Raw genomic sequence first — 19,107 nt, 5'->3', positions numbered from 1 at the left:
AGTTCTAAGTTTCACCTGTTAATAAATATGCTTCTAAATATCCCATAGGAATGAATAGAACATGGCTGAGATTTTATGTATTAAGCGCTAAACTCACTTTTTGATTAATCTGCCCCAAAGTGTGACTCCTGCCCTGTGAATACCCACAGTCTTTAGTAAATTATTATTAACCATCGCATTATGTTAATTCTTGTTCCATTTAAAGTGAAATGACAAGTTGAGCTGTTCCTATAAGATAATAATTTTATATTCTGCCACAAGTTAACAGAAAGTAAATAAAGAAAATAAGTAAGTATTTATTGTATTTTGGTGTCATATGTGTCAATGAAAGGCATCACAGCTTTTGGCACAATATAATCTCTTTATTGTTGAATCTTTTACATTTAAATTAAGTTGGCATTTATATTAAATAACAAAAACGTAATAAATAATTGAAATGTAGAAATAATACAGAAACATATATAAATAAACTAGGAGAGAGTTTAAAACATTTTAAATAATAACATTTTTAAAGCATTTACATTAATAAATAATATTCCTGTAATTTTCCTTGCAGCAGTATAACATGGTTTAACAGCAGTATAACATGGTTTAACAACAGTATAAAATGGTTTAACATTTGTTTATCATTGTGAACCCTTCACAGAATACCTTGGCACTACTGAACCATAGGAAAGCATTTTACAGAGATGAGCAATCTATGTTGTTCAAGGTTCAAATGCCTTCCCTCTGAGCTAAGCAGTGGTTGTTTGGTTTTATGTACATATGGGTATATAGATCCTCAGAACAACTGTAGTTAACCTACAGTAGGTTGTGGGCTGTGGGATGAAATGTAGCACCTAAGGGAAACCAACACAAATATCTGAGGAGTATCCACTTGAAGCAGGCAATAAAAGAGCAGAAATTTCATTAAATCCATTTGACACTGCCCTAAAGTCTGCTCTATCTGTACTTCGAAGCTGCTGTCAATTCTGTGTTATGGTTTCAGGTATATTTGCTTAAGGATTAACCAGTGGTAATATGGGACTGGCTTGGAACAGATAGAAATTTAAATTGTACTAATAAATTGCATTTTTCTTATATAGTGCCCAGTAGGCAATTTTACGGCTCTTTGTGCAGTCATATGTAGGGTTCTCACAGCATTGAGCCCCTTAATTCATTACTGGCTTTTGGGGAACTGTATTCCAAGGAAGTAGGTTCTTTGGTGATAGAATCTAGTCACAGTGTAGTTATTGGACCATCAGAGAGTTAACAATATAAAATCCTTATCCTTCACAGTACTGAGATCCCCTGGACTGAATATTGCATCTAATGTCTATGTGGGGGAATACAAATGTAGCTGTAGCAGGAAATAGTGTATATATAACAAACTTGTTACACTTTCCAAAAGATCTCCAGTCAGTTGTTTCCTATGAACCCTGCTAAAGCCAGGTAGTCATTAAAGGGAATGGGGCAATATAACACTGATGAGGGATACATGTTTCTAGCAACTTGAAAGAAAGCTCCATTAAAAATTAGCATTGCTAAAATGAACAAAAAAACCTGGTGATGACTGGTTAGGGAATACTGAAATGGTAACATGTGTACAAAACACTTGTATTTTGATTATAATGCAGTGCACTATTTTTGAAAATGAACCTTTTAGGTGACAATAGTAATGATTCAAGTTTATCTCAGTGTCTTTTACACTGGACTATTATGCTAGATTTTATGTCTGTTTGGCAGAATAGTACAAGTATACAATCATTACTGTCAGTAAATAATAGTATATATTAACAGGATGTGCCTGCAAGCCCCTCAAGATAACATAGCATCTTGCTCTGATTTATTTATTTTCTTTTAATCTCATGATTGTATTAAGAGCTGTCTTTGGGGAGGTTAAAGAAGGGCCTTTGCCCTGAGCCCAACGCTTACTGAGCCCCAGCAGAGCTGTAATTTCAAAAAGTGGTAAATATAAGGTAAGGTAAGATGGTGAAAGTGGGCAACAGTAGTAACATATATTGTATCTCATACAACTTCCAGGCCCTCATTTGTAGTTTAAATACAACTTAGAGCTGAAGGCAGTAGTTTACAGCTAAAGGGCAATAAGTTAAACAATCTTTCTGTGTATAAATAATGGGGGTTTGGAAAGCTTCTTTTGATCCAGGGCCCAGGATAGCAAAAGGCAATAGTGACCATATGTTCAAGCTACTGGGTTACATTATGTGCAGTACTGTACTGCAGTATGTGTTTCTTATAGAGTACCACACTAATTGGCATTTATATCAGAGGAAGATGGGACAATTATTTCTCTTCAGAGGTGGGTGATCTGGGGACAGTTCAGTTTTCTCTTATCCCTTTTGTAGATATGTCCCTTAGTGGGACACCTGGCCCCATTACCTTTTTGGCTTCTTCTCTTTCCTGTTCCAAATACTAATTCATTCTTATCCTGCTAAGAGTTCTTATTTTTGATTCTTTTGCCTCTTGAAACTAATCTTACTTCGTTTTCCTTCTTCCTGCTGACCAGTAGAAACTTTATTGTGTTGCAGCAGAGCCATCTTTCGTGCTGTTTCTTCTCTGAGTCTCTGAAGTCCACTCTCCACTCCTACCATGAAGTCCATATACGTTTTCAGTACCTGGCAACATTGCAGCTTTTCGTCAAAAACACCATCTGCCTCAGGAATAGCAATCGATTTTGGTATTTGAAAAGTGGTGCGCTTATTGCATAAGGCCGAGAAAATATTTGACTGCAAAGCAGATATACTTTTTTTGGTCTCTTGAAGTTTAGAGAAGAATTCATTTTCAACTCTACATTTGTTTAGAACTTTAAATGCACCAAGGAAAGTATGAAGGCTCTGATTTATCTTCTGCAGCATTTTAGAACTTGGCAAACGCGTAATATTAGGAATGGATAACCAGGCAACCGGTGTATTACACAGTCCTGTTTCTTGAAATTCCTGTTGGTATACCTAAAAAGATGATTATGAGTTAATAAAGCTAAAGCATGCAGGACCCTCTACAACAAACTTCTAAACTAAATATTTATACTGAACCCTATTAAGTGTGTTTGTATATACATATGTATTTTCTAATAAAAAAAAATCTTACTGTAAGAGTTCAGAATGATGAGACTGTTTAATAATATTCTTATATGTGTTAAACCTGCTCCAGTGTGCATTTGGTAAACATACAATACTTACGGATATGTTATAGAGGTCTTTGGCCTGAAAAACCATTATGTGTGCCTGTGATACACTCTGGTTCAGTACCCCCAGTTCACATATTCTAAATGGCTTCAGACTGCATTCTGCTTGGAAAATGTAGAAGATTAGAAGCCCAAAAATGACACCTAGGCAGAAAGAAAGATACATAGTTTAATTTTATATGTTTGCTATTTAACAAACTTTTATAAAAGAATCCAACAGGTTGTTTTTAGTAAACCTAAGGTATGAAAATCCAAATTACAGAAAGGCCTTCTTTAGAAAACCCCAGGTCCCAACAATTCTGTATAATAGATCCCATACCTGTAGTTAATTATAAGGATATCTCAGTGAACTGTATGAATTAAAGTGAAAGTTGCAAACAAGAATTTGGGAAATTGACTGTAATAATACAAAGTAATGTGCTCAATTTCGTCTGATGGGAAAAACGTATTTAATTATTTATCAAGTGAAAATTCTATTGAAGTCTATTGCAAAATATGAAATTAAATTAGAAGATAAGTCTTTCTTATCTTATTGAATATTCCCCAGATTACCCACAGCCTCGAGATGCCCACAACTGGCTCATTGTTAAAGTACTAAAACACTACATTTGGACTTTGGAAGGTAACAAACAAATTTGTAGCCAGTCAGCCCAAAACAACAATGGAAATTATGCAAGACTGAACATGTGGGCTGAGGAAGTAGCCGTCACAAAAGTTAGGGTAAACTATGCAAGAAAAAATAATATACATTCACCTCTTAATATTTCTGTTAGAGAGCTATAAAGGTATAGGACCTGTTATCCAGAATGCTTGTGACCTGGGGTTTTCCAGACAAGGGGTCTTTCCATAATTTGGATCTCCATACATTAAGGGGCTGATTTACTTACCCACGAACGGGTCGAAATGAGTCCGATTGCGTTTTTTTCGTAATGATCGGTATTTTGCGATTTTTTCGTATGTTTTGTGATTTTTTCGGATTCTTTACGAATTTTTCGTTACCAATACGATTTTTGCGTAAAAACGCGAGTTTTTCGTAGCCATTATGAAAGTTGCGTAAAATCTGGCGATTTTTCGTAGCGTTAAAACTTGCGCAAAAAGTTGCGCTTTTTTCGTAGCGTTAAAACTTACGCGAAACTTTGCACCTTTTAAGTTTTAACGCTACGAAAAATGCGCAACTTTTCGCGTAAGTTTTAACGCTACGAAAAATGCGCAACTTTTTACGCAACTTTCGTAATGGATACGAAAAACTCGCGTTTTTACGCAAAAATCGTATTGGTAACGAAAAATTCGTAAAGAATCCGAAAAAATCGCAAAACATACGAAAAAGTCGCAAAATGTTCGTTTTCAAGTCGGAACTTTTCCAATTCGGGTCGGATTCGTGGGTTAGTAAATCAGCCCCTAAGTCTACTAAAAATGTATTTAAGCATAAATTAAAACCAATAGGCTTGTTTTGCCTCCTATAAAGGATTCATTTTATCTTAGTTGGGATTAAGTACAAAGTACTGTTTTATTATTACAGTGATTTTTTTTTTCATAGAATTTGAATTATTTGACTTAAATAGAGTCTGTGGGAGATTGCTTCCCATAATTTGGAGCTTTCTGGATAACAGGTTTCCGGATAACGGATCCCATACCTGTATAGAGAAAACAGTGACCCTCCAGAGAACCAGTGTCCCTAAGTTTGTCCAAAGAACCATAATGAACTGGGCAGCGTGAATCAGTTAGTTGTTTTTCTGTATGTTTTCTTTTTGTGTGAAACTCTCACTCTGTCTGACACTTGAATATTTTAAACATATGATAAAGTATACAGAAGTGTTCTTCCTTTAACACTTACACTCTACAATGAATTCTATCAAAACAAAAATGCTTGACGCAGGTGAACAGAGGTTAAAATATATGTGTGCACTATGCTTGGCTTCTAATGACAAGCGTTATAATGACACAACCCGGCTTAGCTGGCATAGCATTTACATCACTGATGAGGGGTGTGATGGCAACGAGTGCATTACGCACGTGCACTTCGGTATGTGCTCTAACACATATCAGTAAGATCAGGTCTGTAACACAGGTCAGTGAGATGTACATGTGTGCTAGCTTCCTGTAGCATTCTGTACGCAAAGATCATTTTTTTTAGCAGAAGCTTGCTTTCATGCATTTATGCTTTACTGGTAAGTTTGCTTTAACACTGTTACTATATTAGGCCAAGCTTTTTCAGTCTGGCTATTTCACAAGGTCTGTAGTAAAAAAAAAAATATACCTTTATTAGGTTGAACTTTCTACATAAGAGAAAAAGCTATACAAAGATTCTACTAGCAGTTTGTATGAAATGTCTATGTGTGATCTATATTGAATTTATAGCCCCCAGTTTTTCTGTATCCCGCCAGCCCAGTCTGACCCTGTTTACAGCCAGCACCGGATTTATCTCCTGGGCACCCCTAGGCCATCCCCGTTGATCACCATTGCTCCGTATGGGAGCAAAATTTTAAAATATCATTGCAACGAGGTGGCATGCCGCCCCTACATTTCTGCTGCCCTAGATCCGGGCCTTTGTGGCCTCTCCACAAATCCGGGCCTGTTTACAGCCTCCTGTAAAGGGTGTACATTAATAGAGCATACTCCTAAAATAACTCTTTTCAATCTTACTTATTGCTGAAAATAAATGGAACACAAGCCAAACCTAAAAAATGGTAGAAAGAGGTTAATGTTAGTGCTCCAGAAAGAGAAAATGTCCCAGTAAGGTCAGGGCCCACCGGAAAAGACTTATACCCCAGTACCCCAGTAGGCCCGTCCAACACTGCCCCAAATGCATTTAGGTCAAGGTGCAAAGATGTATTTTTTCTTTTGCCTGACTTTTAGCAAATGAGCCCTCTTGTGTACATTTTGTCCAGGTGCAACGGTTTCCTACTACCAAGTCCAAAAAATACAATTTGTCTCATTCAAACCACTCTCTGGTTACTAAGGTAATTTGGACCCTAGCAACCAGATAGCTGCTAATATTCCAAAATGGAGAGCTGCTATACAAAGAGTGAAACAATTTAAAAAACTAAAAGTAATAAAAAATAAAGCCCAATTGCAAATTGTCTCAGAATATTACTCTCTACTTTAACCAAAATTAGCTCATAGGTGAACAATCCTTTTCTATAGCCATATCACATATTTTATTTTCAATGGATACTTTGAACTGAAAGCTAATTCAGTGAGAAATTTATTAATGAAACACAGGAAAGAAAGTTTGTCTGCACTTTACCCAGAATGGAGACTGTTTCCACGCATTTCCTGTCCAGTGTTTGTGGTTTTCTTTTATCATTAATCTCTTGACATTAGCTGTTATATATATATTGTACTTTCAGCTTGTGTTAGGAAATCACAAACCATGCTGCACAGGTTCAGGATAAAAACTTTTTAAGTAAGATTTGTCATTTTGTTTAAACCCTCCATCTGCTGTTGCATTGCAACTCCCAGCATCCCTGCTGTTACTGAGAGTTGATGTTAGAAAAAAATCAACAGACCAGACAGTCTTGTCTAACACGTAGTATTCCCTTGTGCATTACTTGTCACATGCTTTACTTTTATATTACCAAACCTGAACTGAATACAGTATTGTTTCTTAACATAATTAAGGTTTATTTCCGCAGAAAAGCAAACCCTGAGTTACTGTTATGAAAGAATACAGACAATAGGTAGGCACATCATTACAAAGGGAACGTAAGATTGTTTGGGAAATTCAGAGTGATTCTGTGTCAGACTGTAATGTCTCTTCACATGCTTAGCTGGCAAAGTTCTGGGGCAGCAGAAATCTTTCCTTCATCTAATAACACAGCAATTACTATACAAGTAAAAGATAACATGAAATATTAATGAATCTGAACATACCTGCTGATAGTCCACAGTTTCTATAACTCCCCACCATACTAAGCGCAGCCAGACAGTGCCTTCCTGACAGTCTTCTGCTTTTAAAAATATGATTCAAAAAAGAGAAGTTGTCTCTACCCACTTGGAAAAAAGATATATTACTGTATGGGTGGTTTTAAGATGGTTTTAAAAATGGTGCTGTAAGATTCAATTGGTTTCTTCGAGGTGCGTTATTAAAGGCTACCCTGGAAGGCAGCGTTTCAAAATATATTGGTCAACAGACAGATGGTATTGGGTTTTTTGTGTGGTGGTTTTTGTAAAATAAAACTGAAACTGTACTGTATAGCGGCAGTTGATGATAAAACGTAGGTGTTTGTATGCAGGAGTACCTGAAACCACAAGCCTTCAGTGCAATGATAAGCTGTAATGCTGACCTGGCTTAGGGAGGCTATACATTAGCAGTAAAATAAATAGCAAAGACATGAATAAACATAAGGCTTAAATGTAAAATAGGATTTAAAGAAAAACAGAATGGATATAACTGGGCATAGGTCTGATTTATATAAATTAAACATTTTACAAATCTATTACATTTTACAAATTACAGTTTTAGGAAAATATCTGCTGCAACTTTGTCTGTCTCAAAATGTATTTATGTACAGGTATGGGACCCAATATCCAGAATGCTCGGGACCTGGGGTTTTCCAGATAAGGGGTCTTTACATAATTCAGATCCCCTATCTTAAGGCTTCTAAAAAAAATATTTAAACAGTAGTTAAACCCAATAGGATTGTTTTGGTTCCAATAAGGATTAATTATATCCTAGTTGGGATCAAGTACAAGGTACTGTTTTTTGTTATTACAGAGAAAAAGGAAATCATTTTTAAAAATGTGAATTATTTGATTGAAATGGAGTCTGTAGAAGATGGGCTTTCTGTAATTCTGAACTTTCTGGATAATGGGTTTCCGGATAAGGGGTCCGATAGAAGAAATTTCTGACTGGCAAAATTCATTATAGAAAAAAGGGGGTTATCATGCAAACACAGTTCTAATGGTGGTATCAATAGCAGTAACCACAAAGTATGTCCCTTTGCAGTTAAGCAGGTTTAACAGTAAATATTATATAAAAAATGCTGTGAACAGAATTTTTTAAACGTCAATCTCCAGAAAAAAAGACTGGTAGTTATAATCAAGTAGGGGGGACAACTTGCACAAAGCGAACACAAGAAAAATAGGCCGCCAAAAGGAGGTTTCTTGGTTAAACTTACTATGTCACAATGTGCAAGGTAACGTAGCAGACCTGTACAAGGGAAGCCCGGATGACTTGCAGCATATAGGGGCCTGGGTTTGATTCCAAACTAAAGCACAATCAGCACAGAGTTTATATATACCCATATGCCTGTGTTGGTTTCCTCAGGGTGCTTTGGTTTTATCCCACTCTACAAATATATAATAGCTGTCTTGGCTCCTGATTAAACCCTCTAATTGTTATTAAGCACCAACATCATCTGCAGTGCTGTACACAAGGAGAATGCATACATCAAACATAAACATTAAATAGAAATACAGGAGAGTGTATTTGCATGAAAGGAAACCTAGATTGTAAGCTCTACTGGTGCAGGCTATTATGTAAATGATGACCAATCTCTGTAAAGGACTGCAGAATATATATTGTGTTATATCTTATATTAAAAGGAAACTATAATATAGTAGGGGTATAGGAGCCTGTTATTCAGAATGCTCAGGGCCTGAGGTTTTTCAGACAAGGACTTTTTATATCATTTGGATTTCCTTGTCTACTAAAAAAAACATTTAAATTTAAACATTAAATAAACCCAATAGGATTGTATGCCTCCAATAAGGAATAACTATATTTTAAGGTGGCCATAAACGTTTCGATCTGCTCATTTGGTAAGGTCACCAAATGAGTGGATCTTCTCCTGATATGCCCCCCTAAGAACCTCTAGGGCCAATCGATCTGATTAAAAAGCGGGGTGCATAGGCACCATCAGACCGAGGGCCGCATTACTGAGCCTATGTAGTCCCCAATTCAACAGAAAATCAAACCTGCCAGATCAAGATCTGACCAATTTTAGGTGAGATTTCAGTCAGGTAGGCCCATCAGGGGTGCCCATACATGGGTTGTTAAGGACTCAAATTGTCAGCTAAAATCTGCCTGTATATGACTACCTTTAGTCAGGATCAAGCACAAGGTACTGTTTTATTACTACAGAGAATAAGGAAATCAATTTTAAAATTTGAATTATTTAAAGTGGAGTCTATGGGAGATCGTCATTCCATAATAACCAGATAACCCACACCAGTACTTTTAGTTAAATATACAACACAGCACTGATTTCAGTTCCTTAGAAAAATATGAAAGGCCATCACCAATGTTACTGAGAACTTGTTAGATTTCCTTTTTTGTTTATTTATTTCTTTTTTTTTTGTGAACTGTATGCGTAATTGAAAAGTTCACCTATAAATAACCCTTTACGACATTTCTTCTCTAACTGCTATTTCAACATTACATACATCATACATCCTCGGAAGAGGAAGGAAGTATTTGAAATCACATATTTGAACCAAAATGGAACTAGTAAAGTAATAATTCCTGTGTCTGCCCCAGTGATTAAACTTTACCTTGCCCCCCACAACCACCATAACTACAAATGCACAGGCAACTGTTGTTGTGGGTGTCCTTAGACTGAGAATACATTCACAGACAGATAACATTTATGACATTAGCTGTCTCTGGGATAGAACTCTGTTTTTCTAATTTAGAATATTCAAGAAAATTATTTCTGAAAAAATGAACTAGTCTATATGCAGGTCTATAAGTAAGGCACCCCTTGCATGAAACTCCTGTAAATCACTACCTATTCCCATAGCAAAAAAAAGTGTACTAGGGCAACTAGGGTGCAGGAACCTCACCAACACAGGACTTGTATGTAGTATAAATCTGTAACATTCTGTTTGGAATGGAAAGGCCCAAATATTACACACAAGCTATTTAAGTGGTTGTCTGGATCAGCCACAACTCTGCACCCTGCACTTTATTCCCAGCAGTCCCAGGGGCATTCCAGGTGTCCTTGTTGCCCTTTCGGATGCACACCCGGTACTCACCTTTCCGAGCATTGGAGAGGGGTGAGAGGGGGCCACATTGCTAGTGCAGAGGGCACCTGTGCAGTTTCTCAACTTACCTCATGGCAGCAGCGCCCCTGAACAGTCCACTACAGTGCACTACATTTCTTACAAACCATCACTAAAACAGACAAACAGTTGTCTATAGGTGTGCAGCTACATAAAATATTAGTGCAAGAATAGTGCACCCTTCTCCAATCCAATCTGTACAAAATCATCCAAATGCACCTGAACGTTACCTCACAAATAGGCAAAACACATAGGCGCTGATTCACTAAAGTACGATAACGCTTATTGCATGTTTTTTTGCGTTAAAAAGTTTGCGATAAATAAGTACCGTTTCATCAAAGTCATTTCACATGCGTTAAAACGCATATCGCATGCACAAAAAAAGCACTATCGCATGCGTTATTTACCTTGCATTGCGTTAATTCTCCCATAGAAATAATACTAACGCATGATTCACAAACACATATGAAGCGTTAAACGCACTAAATATCGCATTAGTCTGTGCGAATATCAACACCTACTTGGGGCAGGCGGTATTAAAGAAAATTTTGGTTTGTGAGCTTTTGGCAACACAACATGCACTTTACAGTGGGATTTTTTCAAGTATGTGTTGGCCCTAGAGTGATGCAGCCTCCAGTTTTCATGGAAATGGTATTTTTCAGAAAAGTAGTTTTCCGAAAGTAATGGTTACGTGCATTAAATCATGCGCTAATATAGCAAGCGGAGAAATATATCGCGCGCAGCGGGAAATAACGCACGCGGCGGAAAATAAGTTATATAACGCAGGAGTTATATAACGCAAAGAACATTGCGTCTAAATTATGATGCCTGTCCTAATAGTGAATCGTGTGTTAAGTCGCAAAAAATAAGAAGCAATAAAATTTTTAATGCATGCAATAAATATCGCTCGTTTAAACGCACTTTAGTGAATCGGCCCCATACTCTTTTATCTTATGACTTCTATAGTAAGTGCTACAGGACAGGAACCTCCTTCCAATCGTCTTTTTACCAGCTGGCGCAGGAGCATTTCAGACCCTAGTGCTGCACTGAGGCAGCCTAGGGGTTGCTGCCCCCCCCCCCCCCAGCCTGTCCATTTCAAAATCAGAACTTTGGCTCTTTAAAGAAGAAGGAAAGGTTAAAATTAAGTAAGGTTTATCAGAAAGGAAATACAGCCATAAACACATATAGAAAAGCTGCACTGAGACCTTAATCAAAAGAAACATAGGATTACTTTTATCTTTTGTGTAAACATGTTCTTCGGTAGCAGACTTCCTTCTTTTAGAAAAACCTTCAGAGCACAGCTCTGCTCAGTATGCCCTTCTCTTTCCCTTCATTCTCTGTCCTCCCCCTTCCCCCCCCTCTCTCTTCTTTGACCTCCCCTTCTGCTGTAATCTAAGCCGCAGCAAGCCAGAGGTGCAGCACAGAAGTTTCTGAGACCAAGTTAAACTGGCAGCTGCTATCTTTAACAAACACAGGGAGCTTCTAGGGCTGTTTACCCAGGCATGCAAAAATGTTCTACAGAATAAATACAGCGTTCTATTTTGCACTGTTGTGGCTAATCTGTTGGCAATAAACAGCCTCAGTAGCTTTCCTTCTTCTTTAAGTTACTGGGAGTGAGGTGCCTGGGGCAAGTTTTTCAGCTTGCCTCATTCCTGCAGTGCCCCAAGTTGGCGTTTATTCTTGATGTAACTGTACTTTGTATTTATTATTGTATTGATGCCTGTTTGTTCAATTAATGTATTATTCTGCTGTACAGCACTGCTTACACTAATATCGCTATCTGAAAAAAATTATGTACACACGCATTACTGCAGCCTCCTCCTTAAAGGTGTTCCATTCTACCATCCATCACCACTTTTGTCTGTTCCAAATGATGTTGCTTTTATCTCACATTTCTTTTATCAGATGTTCATTAATGAGAATCCCTTTAATAGCTCCAAATTTCCTTTTGAGTCAAGGAGAGGATCTTTACAATGAGATTCAAGCCCCTTAACAATGAAAAGCTGCTAATATTTTAGCACAATCCCTCATGCCTTTGTCTTTCTCTCATTACCACATCCCTCTCCCGACTGCAAGACTGACGTCCAGCTTCTTCTCTTCTCAGGAATTAACTGCTACAAACTACCAGACTTTCACTTCCCTCTAAATGGCCAAAGCAACCTGGATCTTAAGATGCAAAATTAATAATTAAATTAATCATCAGTAGTTTTCAAAAACCTTATGGTTCAGTTGTTACCCAACTGAAACATGTGATTATTCGCTCATTGGGTCATGTGGTCTCTAATCGTTCAGTTTTTTCCTCTATCTGTTGATTGTTAATGTATCGTAAAACCCCTATTTATTATGCAGTTATAAGGCAGTTATTTGGAGCTATGTGTGGTACTGACTTTGACCTGTCGGCATGGAAGCCAAATGGACAAATGGCATTCCAAACCAATGGTGCACAATCACTGGTGGTCTGCCAGCTACTAAACACATACTTTAGTAATGTACCAAAAAAGCTGCACCCCTACTTGTGCTCACTCACATGTGTGCAACTGACGGGTAAATCACTTGAAACCTGTAATTGCACAAAAATGCTAACAGTTTTGCATGATTATGTTTCACTGGTGGCTATTGTTGTTCTTGACAGTGAAGGGTTTTCAAAGTACCCTGTGTGCCATTATCCTTAAAAATATGTTGCATGTAAGGACAAGTCCTCAGAGAAATACAAATAAGCAGAATGCTTCCACTGAAATTATGATTATACATGAATATATTGAAGCTGATCTGTCTTTTGGGAGGCTAAGCTTGCCCCAAAAAAGGTTTGCAAACTGTGGTGCTGCTCTTGTTTTTGCACCCCCCCCCCCCCCCCGGGGGTATAAAGGATTATATGGGGAGAGCCAGCTAAATGATTACTTAGCAATCCCATAATACTTTATGCAGGAATGATGGAATGTAGGTGTATACTAGGGTAGAATAAAGAAACAGATGATTATAGATGACTTGGGTGTTTAGTACCAAAGAAAGTCAAGCCCACATTTTGTACCTACAGGCTTCAAGGTACATCTGTTCTTTTGTTTCAGTGATCAAATAGGGATTTTTGTACATAAATGAAAAAACAACATTTACGAGTTACTCTGCTAGACAAATTGCATATGAGTCTTACCTGTTAGCACTACTCCTTTTCATTACTTTGTGGCATAGCATACATAGATATAAAACTGGCTACATTTACTGTATACACAAGTGATTTTTTTGTGATAAATGCTATGAACCCTGATATACTTGGCAGAACATTTGCTGAAGTACAAGGGCGTGCAATCATGGTGCAATACAAATCAGTTCAGTTGAAATCTACACGTTGCACTGAGTTGTACAGATTTTAATTGCATAAAAAAAAAGACTGTCAGTGACAAAATGAAACTCGCTGCTGCTGGGGATAAAGGAAACCGTCCCCCAAAGAAAAGAAAAATATGTGGTTTTAGTGGAAATACTGGTTCAGTTAAAGCATACTAAACTCTATTATATACGTCCTCATGCAAGGGACTCCCCATCACTCTCACTATTACACACCCACATACAAATACTGGCTGGTGCAGTACTAAACATCAAAGAGACCTAGGAAGTGGTTGTTTTTTCCTTTTGGTTGCTTTTTGATTATTAATATTACTAAGAATCTCTCTGCCAGTAAATAAAGCGCCTCTATATTTGCCTTGGGGGACTCCATTAAATCCTCACATTTCCCCTTCAATAAAACATGAGTTTCATTAAAAACAGATGGGGTGATCATTGCCATTTCTTTCTGTTGCAGATACACCATACATTTACCAGGATGTGAAGGTCTCTCATTCACAGGAGTATGTTTTGGTGAATCTGAATACTTGCAGCTCTACAGATGGAAAAGAATCCTCTTATGGTTGCACTTAATCTTATGTACAGCAGCATTTAATTGTTTGTCATCATATAAATACACCTACTGAGAATGGGGTAAAGCAGCAATCAGTGCTGGAGTTCTAGATTCGATTTCCATGTGAGCACTGCCGACATGGAGTTTATGGGTTCATTTATGAGCACAAGTATAGTGTACAAAGTGCAACAAGTCACCATAATCTTTACCCAGCAGGATTGTGTCCACAATTAAAAAAGAGTTTACAACTAACACTATACATTTATATTTTTAATGTTCTTAAGAGATATCTTAAATTTATAGGTCAGGTTCTCTACAGGGAGTCCATGCTATTCATATCTTGTAGGGCAACTTCTGTCCCCACAGATAATTACAAACAACTGTAGGGTTTTGATTTTCAACTTGCTCTTGCCCATCAAGTCCACACAAGTACAGTTCAATTGTTTGTTTGTTCATGTCTGCCCAATACATAACTGTTTACTCTTCCACCTTATGACATTTGGTGTCCCTTGTGGAAAACATGGAGTGGTTCAATCACTTATGATAGTAGTGTGTTGGGGGAATTCCTAAAATGAGAAGGCTCTGGGGATTTTTATGGATAACAAGCTATGTAACTCTAGGCAGTGTCACTCAGTGGTTAAAGCAAATAAACTGTCTTGCATACAAAAGGGTATTAACTTGAGGGATGAAAACATAGTTTTGTTCCTTTATAGGTTCCACAAAAGGCCTCACCTTGAGTATGCGGTTAATTTTTGGCTCCTGTCTTTAAGAAGGATGTAAATAAGCTAGAGAGAGTGCAGAAACCTGAAACTAGACTGGTAAAGGGGATGGGAGAATTAAAATACAAGGAGAGACTGTCAAGATTGGGGTTGTTTTTTATGGAGGTGCTTGTGAGGGGACATGATTACTCAATAATTCAGTTGAATCAAAGATTCTCAGATTCACTTTAAATCAATTTGTGGTTTAGTAACTTTGCTAACTTACTGTTTGATTGGATGGTTTGCTTGCCAAAATTTTATAGTGTTTTGTGTATGATAAGGAGCTAATCAAGGCTTTCATCCCCCCTGCAGTTCTTGAGCTGTGATGGCTAGTAGCTGAGGATGTCTAATATGCTGGATATTGGAAGAAGGTTTATCAGAGTAATTCTGGAGAAGGAGGTGACCTGCGTCACAGGAATTCTGTCTGTTTTTTTAGACAGAATCCAAACAAGGAAACCAAGTTTTCCTCCACAATTTTCTATTTTCATCATGGCAGAGAATATATGTTGAAGTTTCACACTGGACCAGTGTGATTAGAAAAGTGTATCTTCTAACTCAATGTCAATCTTTCCCACAGAGCCAGATGCATTTCAGTGAGAAAAACGTACCTCGCCCTTTATCACATGAAAACTGTATTGAAAAACTGAATTATCAGAAAAGTCCAAAAATAAACCTGAATGACTCTGTAAGGATTTTGGGATCATTGCAGATGTTGGGTCAAGGCATTGTGGCACTGCTTTTTACTATTAGTGCAAGCATGTGGTGCTTTCCATTTGCTAGGCTACACATCCTGTGTTCCAGTGTACTCTTAACCTAGAGTCTAGCCCATTAATTCTGCTTACCTGGTAAATGCTGTCTGCCTTGAACTCCATACACCCCAGTATTCTAGTGACCTCTTTAACTCTGTCCCTCGGTAACTTCTGACTCAGCTATGTCTGGCCATGCTTCCGTCATCGCACGTCTTAGTAATCACGTTCTCCAGCTACACTTGAGCTCTGTGCCCTCCCTAGGGGAGATACCTAAACATCTGTTTAACTCATGGATGTTACTGCACATTGTAACAGAACGTGTATAACGTGGACAAGTGAATAAAGTGCACATGTTGGATATCCTGTTACTGTAGAATTAATCTGCTCCTATATGCCTATATGGAGTTTTAGTATCTCCATTGCCCCACCCCACCATTAACCCCTGTTTGGAAGAAAAATGGGCCATTTGGAAATGGACCAGTTGACATGAGAAAAGTATAATGAGGAGTTACTTATATAGGGTGCGATTAACACATTTTCCAAAATGATTGCACCCCTAGCGTTACATTTAATGAATGTATTTTTTTCTTAATATGAATTTTTATTACAGCAAGCCTGCTGTAGTTGCATAAATCAATTTTTAGGTCTTGATGCTAATCTGTTAAAGGGAACTACAAAAATAAAACTCCTATAAAAAGCCTAATTAAGAACATAGTGAAAACCTATTTCATAACAGCTTCCCTTTAAAACAGATAATTTACATGTTTTTGTGTTTAGGTTATTCTATTAATAAGGAAAATGTTATTAATGAGTCTGAGTTACAAAAGGAGAACCAAGGGAAATACCAGTAAACTGGGAGGGAAACAATGGAAGTTCAGCTATGAATCACTGCTAGGCCGATAGCATTACACCCAACATTTGGTCTCATTTTCCTTGAAACTAATTTTAGCGTATGGGAAAAAAAGATTCTAATGAAAGGGTTTTTTTGACTGGCTCTTGACATTGGGTGGGCTTGTCTTTAATTGGGAGATAAGAAGATGAAAGTAGGATGACTCTCGTATAGCAGTTTCTGACTAACATTTACCTCAACTGGATCCTTTCATCTTGCATGAGCTGCAGATGAGCTTAACCCAAAAGGCAGCCGACACCTGTTCATCTTTCTCAAGCTGAATCTTCAAGAGGTTTCTGTGGTCTGAGTATCACTTTCACTTTTTTGTGGGAGAATCAAACCCAGATTTTACTTTTTCTTGCACGGTGTACTTTCCTACAACAGCAAAGAGAATGTACCCCAACAAATAAATATAATTCAATATTTAGAACTAATGTTGGAATAAACAAACACATTTACTCATCATGTTAAAGGTTAGGGTTTTTTATGCGTTGGGCAGGACTGCTGTGAGATCACCATTACTACAGTACAGTAAAGCCTCACTTTTAAGCAATAGAAGTTTCCTGTCACCCCTCCCATGTGAATTTGCTACATTATATTTTGTACCCATTAATGTGTGGGTTTTTTCTTATTGGGATGTTTGTGTTTTCCAATCATGATTTTCACAGGACAAGAACTCTGCCCTATGTACAACTCAACCCCACAACTGAACAATAATATTAAAATCATCTCATATTACGCAGTAATGGAGGGCATCATTACAGAGGAAACCTATCATATATCTATTTTTCCAAAATTCATAAAACACTTGTGATATGGCATTACAGGAAGTATTACCTAACTTGCAGTTCTGTGTGATTCTCTATTATGTCTGGATAAGGCCTTAGTACCTAATGATGATTTTCTCCTGGGCTCATTGGATGTCTGTGACCTCTCTTCTCCAATCTACATGCTGAAGGCATAGAATGTGTACATTCATATCTGGGTCAATTTTTTGTGCACATTGTTGGAGATGGTACTTACTAAAAAGTTTTTTCTTTTAAAGGGGTGGCTCACCTTCAGGTTAACTTTTAGTATGTTATGGAATGGCCTATTCCTAGTGACCTAACAATTTAATTAGTCTTCATTTAATTGGTCTTCATTTCGTATTTTTTATGGTTTTTTAATTATTTTCCTTCTTCTTCTAACTCTTTGTAACTTTCAAATTGGGCTCCCTGACCCCTGCAGCCAGAAGACTATTGCTCTGCTAAGCTTAAATGTTATTGTTATTATACTTTTTATTGCTTGTCTTTCTATTTAGGCCCTCCTCAATTCATATTCCTGTCTGTCTTCCATTCCACTGCCTGGTTGCCAGGTTTGATCAGACCCTAGCAACCAAATAGCTGCTGAAATTCCAAATTGAAGAGCTGCTGAACAAAAAGCAAAATAATTTAAAAACGGCAAATAATAAAAAATGAAGACCAATTGCAAATGATCTCAAAATATCAATGTCTACATCATGCCAACAGTTAATTTAAAGGTGACCCCTTACAATGATTATTATTTACAGATGTAGGGCTGTGCGATGGGGGCTAACAGATCTCATGCATATGCCAATATTTTCATGGATTTCTTTGAGAACACTTTTCTTTTTTCAAATACTGAATATTCAAGAGATATTGTGACTTATATGTGTTATGTTGATGATACGGGAGTGAAAAATTAATGGAATTTCTCAATTATCTCAACAATGTACATTGTTCTATAAAATTCACGTTAGAGTTCCACCCCACTAATATCCATGTTTTGGATGTGGATGTACATTTCTCTGGAATGTTAGACTACAGTCTATACTAAACCCATGGGCCACAATAACCTGTTGTGCCTAACAGCTTTCACGCTCCAGGCATATTTAAGGGTTTACATAGAAGTCAACTAATGCGTGTCAGAAGAATCATCTCTAATGAGGGGTTGTAAATATGTGAATCTGAAAAAATGTTGAGCAAGTTTGTCTCAAAGGGGTATGATAAAGGTTCGTTGACTAAAATACAGGAGGAGGTTTGCAGGTTGCCACGCATTCAGGGCCAGAACTAGGCGTAGGCAGAAGAAGCACCTGCCTAGGGCACAACAGTGAGGGGGGCGCTAGGCAGGTACCTCTGTTGCCAGGGATCACTTGCTCCCAAATTTGATTTCCTGATGCTCCCCCCTATATGACGTCCCCCGGGAGGGTTGGAGGGGGAAGCAATGGGCGGTGAGGTGGCCTAGGGCGCCCAGCCAATTTGGCCCGCCTCTGATTGATTTATTAAGAAAATGTGTTAATGTAGCAAATAAACAACAACACATTCCTTTTATTTCAACTTATGATACCAATGCAAAACAAATAACAAACAAATTTTGAAAAATGATGTAAAGTTTGGGAAATTGTTTACTCTGCCAGGAACCTTGTTTTATTGTGAAAATTCCCATACTTCCACTAGTACCAAATAGCAAATTTTCTCACTCTTTAATAGGATAATAGGGGTGTGTCTTTAGGGCAGTGGCAGACGGGGAGATTAGCCCCGCAAAAAATTTTCATTGCCGCGGGCGACTAATCTCCCCGCAATGCCGTCCCACCCGCAAGAATGTAAATCGCCAGTGGGGTGGCATACGTGTCG

The 19,107-nt window shown here is 37.7% G+C and overlaps 1 protein-coding gene across 1 annotated transcript; it reads right to left on the bottom strand.

The window, feature by feature from the left end:
* Positions 1-479: 479 nt before the first annotated feature.
* LOC116406767 lies at positions 480-7,126 on the bottom strand. The gene is made up of 3 exons (XM_031891651.1): positions 7,058-7,126; positions 3,180-3,328; positions 480-2,948 (listed from the first exon to the last, which is right to left on the bottom strand). Exons 1-3 carry the CDS (start codon positions 7,092-7,094, stop codon positions 2,442-2,444), a joined length of 693 nt encoding a protein of 230 aa, XP_031747511.1. The 5' UTR covers positions 7,095-7,126; the 3' UTR covers positions 480-2,441.
* Positions 7,127-19,107: the final 11,981 nt, after the last annotated feature.

Source organism: Xenopus tropicalis, chromosome 1 (genome assembly GCF_000004195.4).
Source record: "Xenopus tropicalis strain Nigerian chromosome 1, UCB_Xtro_10.0, whole genome shotgun sequence".
NCBI lineage: Eukaryota > Metazoa > Chordata > Amphibia > Anura > Pipidae > Xenopus > Xenopus tropicalis.
This window is presented reverse-complemented; position numbering and strand designations above follow the sequence as displayed.

Bases quoted from the DNA above. Each gene is read 5' to 3' on its own strand.
- LOC116406767 (XM_031891651.1), bottom strand. From the start codon at position 7,094: ATGGTGGGGAGTTATAGAAACTGTGGACTATCAGCAG. The intron at 3,329-7,057 runs GTATGTTCAGAT...CTTTCTGCCTAG, and splicing joins AAACTGTGGACTATCAGCAG to GTGTCATTTTTGGGCTTCTA. The intron at 2,949-3,179 runs GTAAGTATTGTA...TCATCTTTTTAG, and splicing joins AAGACCTCTATAACATATCC to GTATACCAACAGGAATTTCA.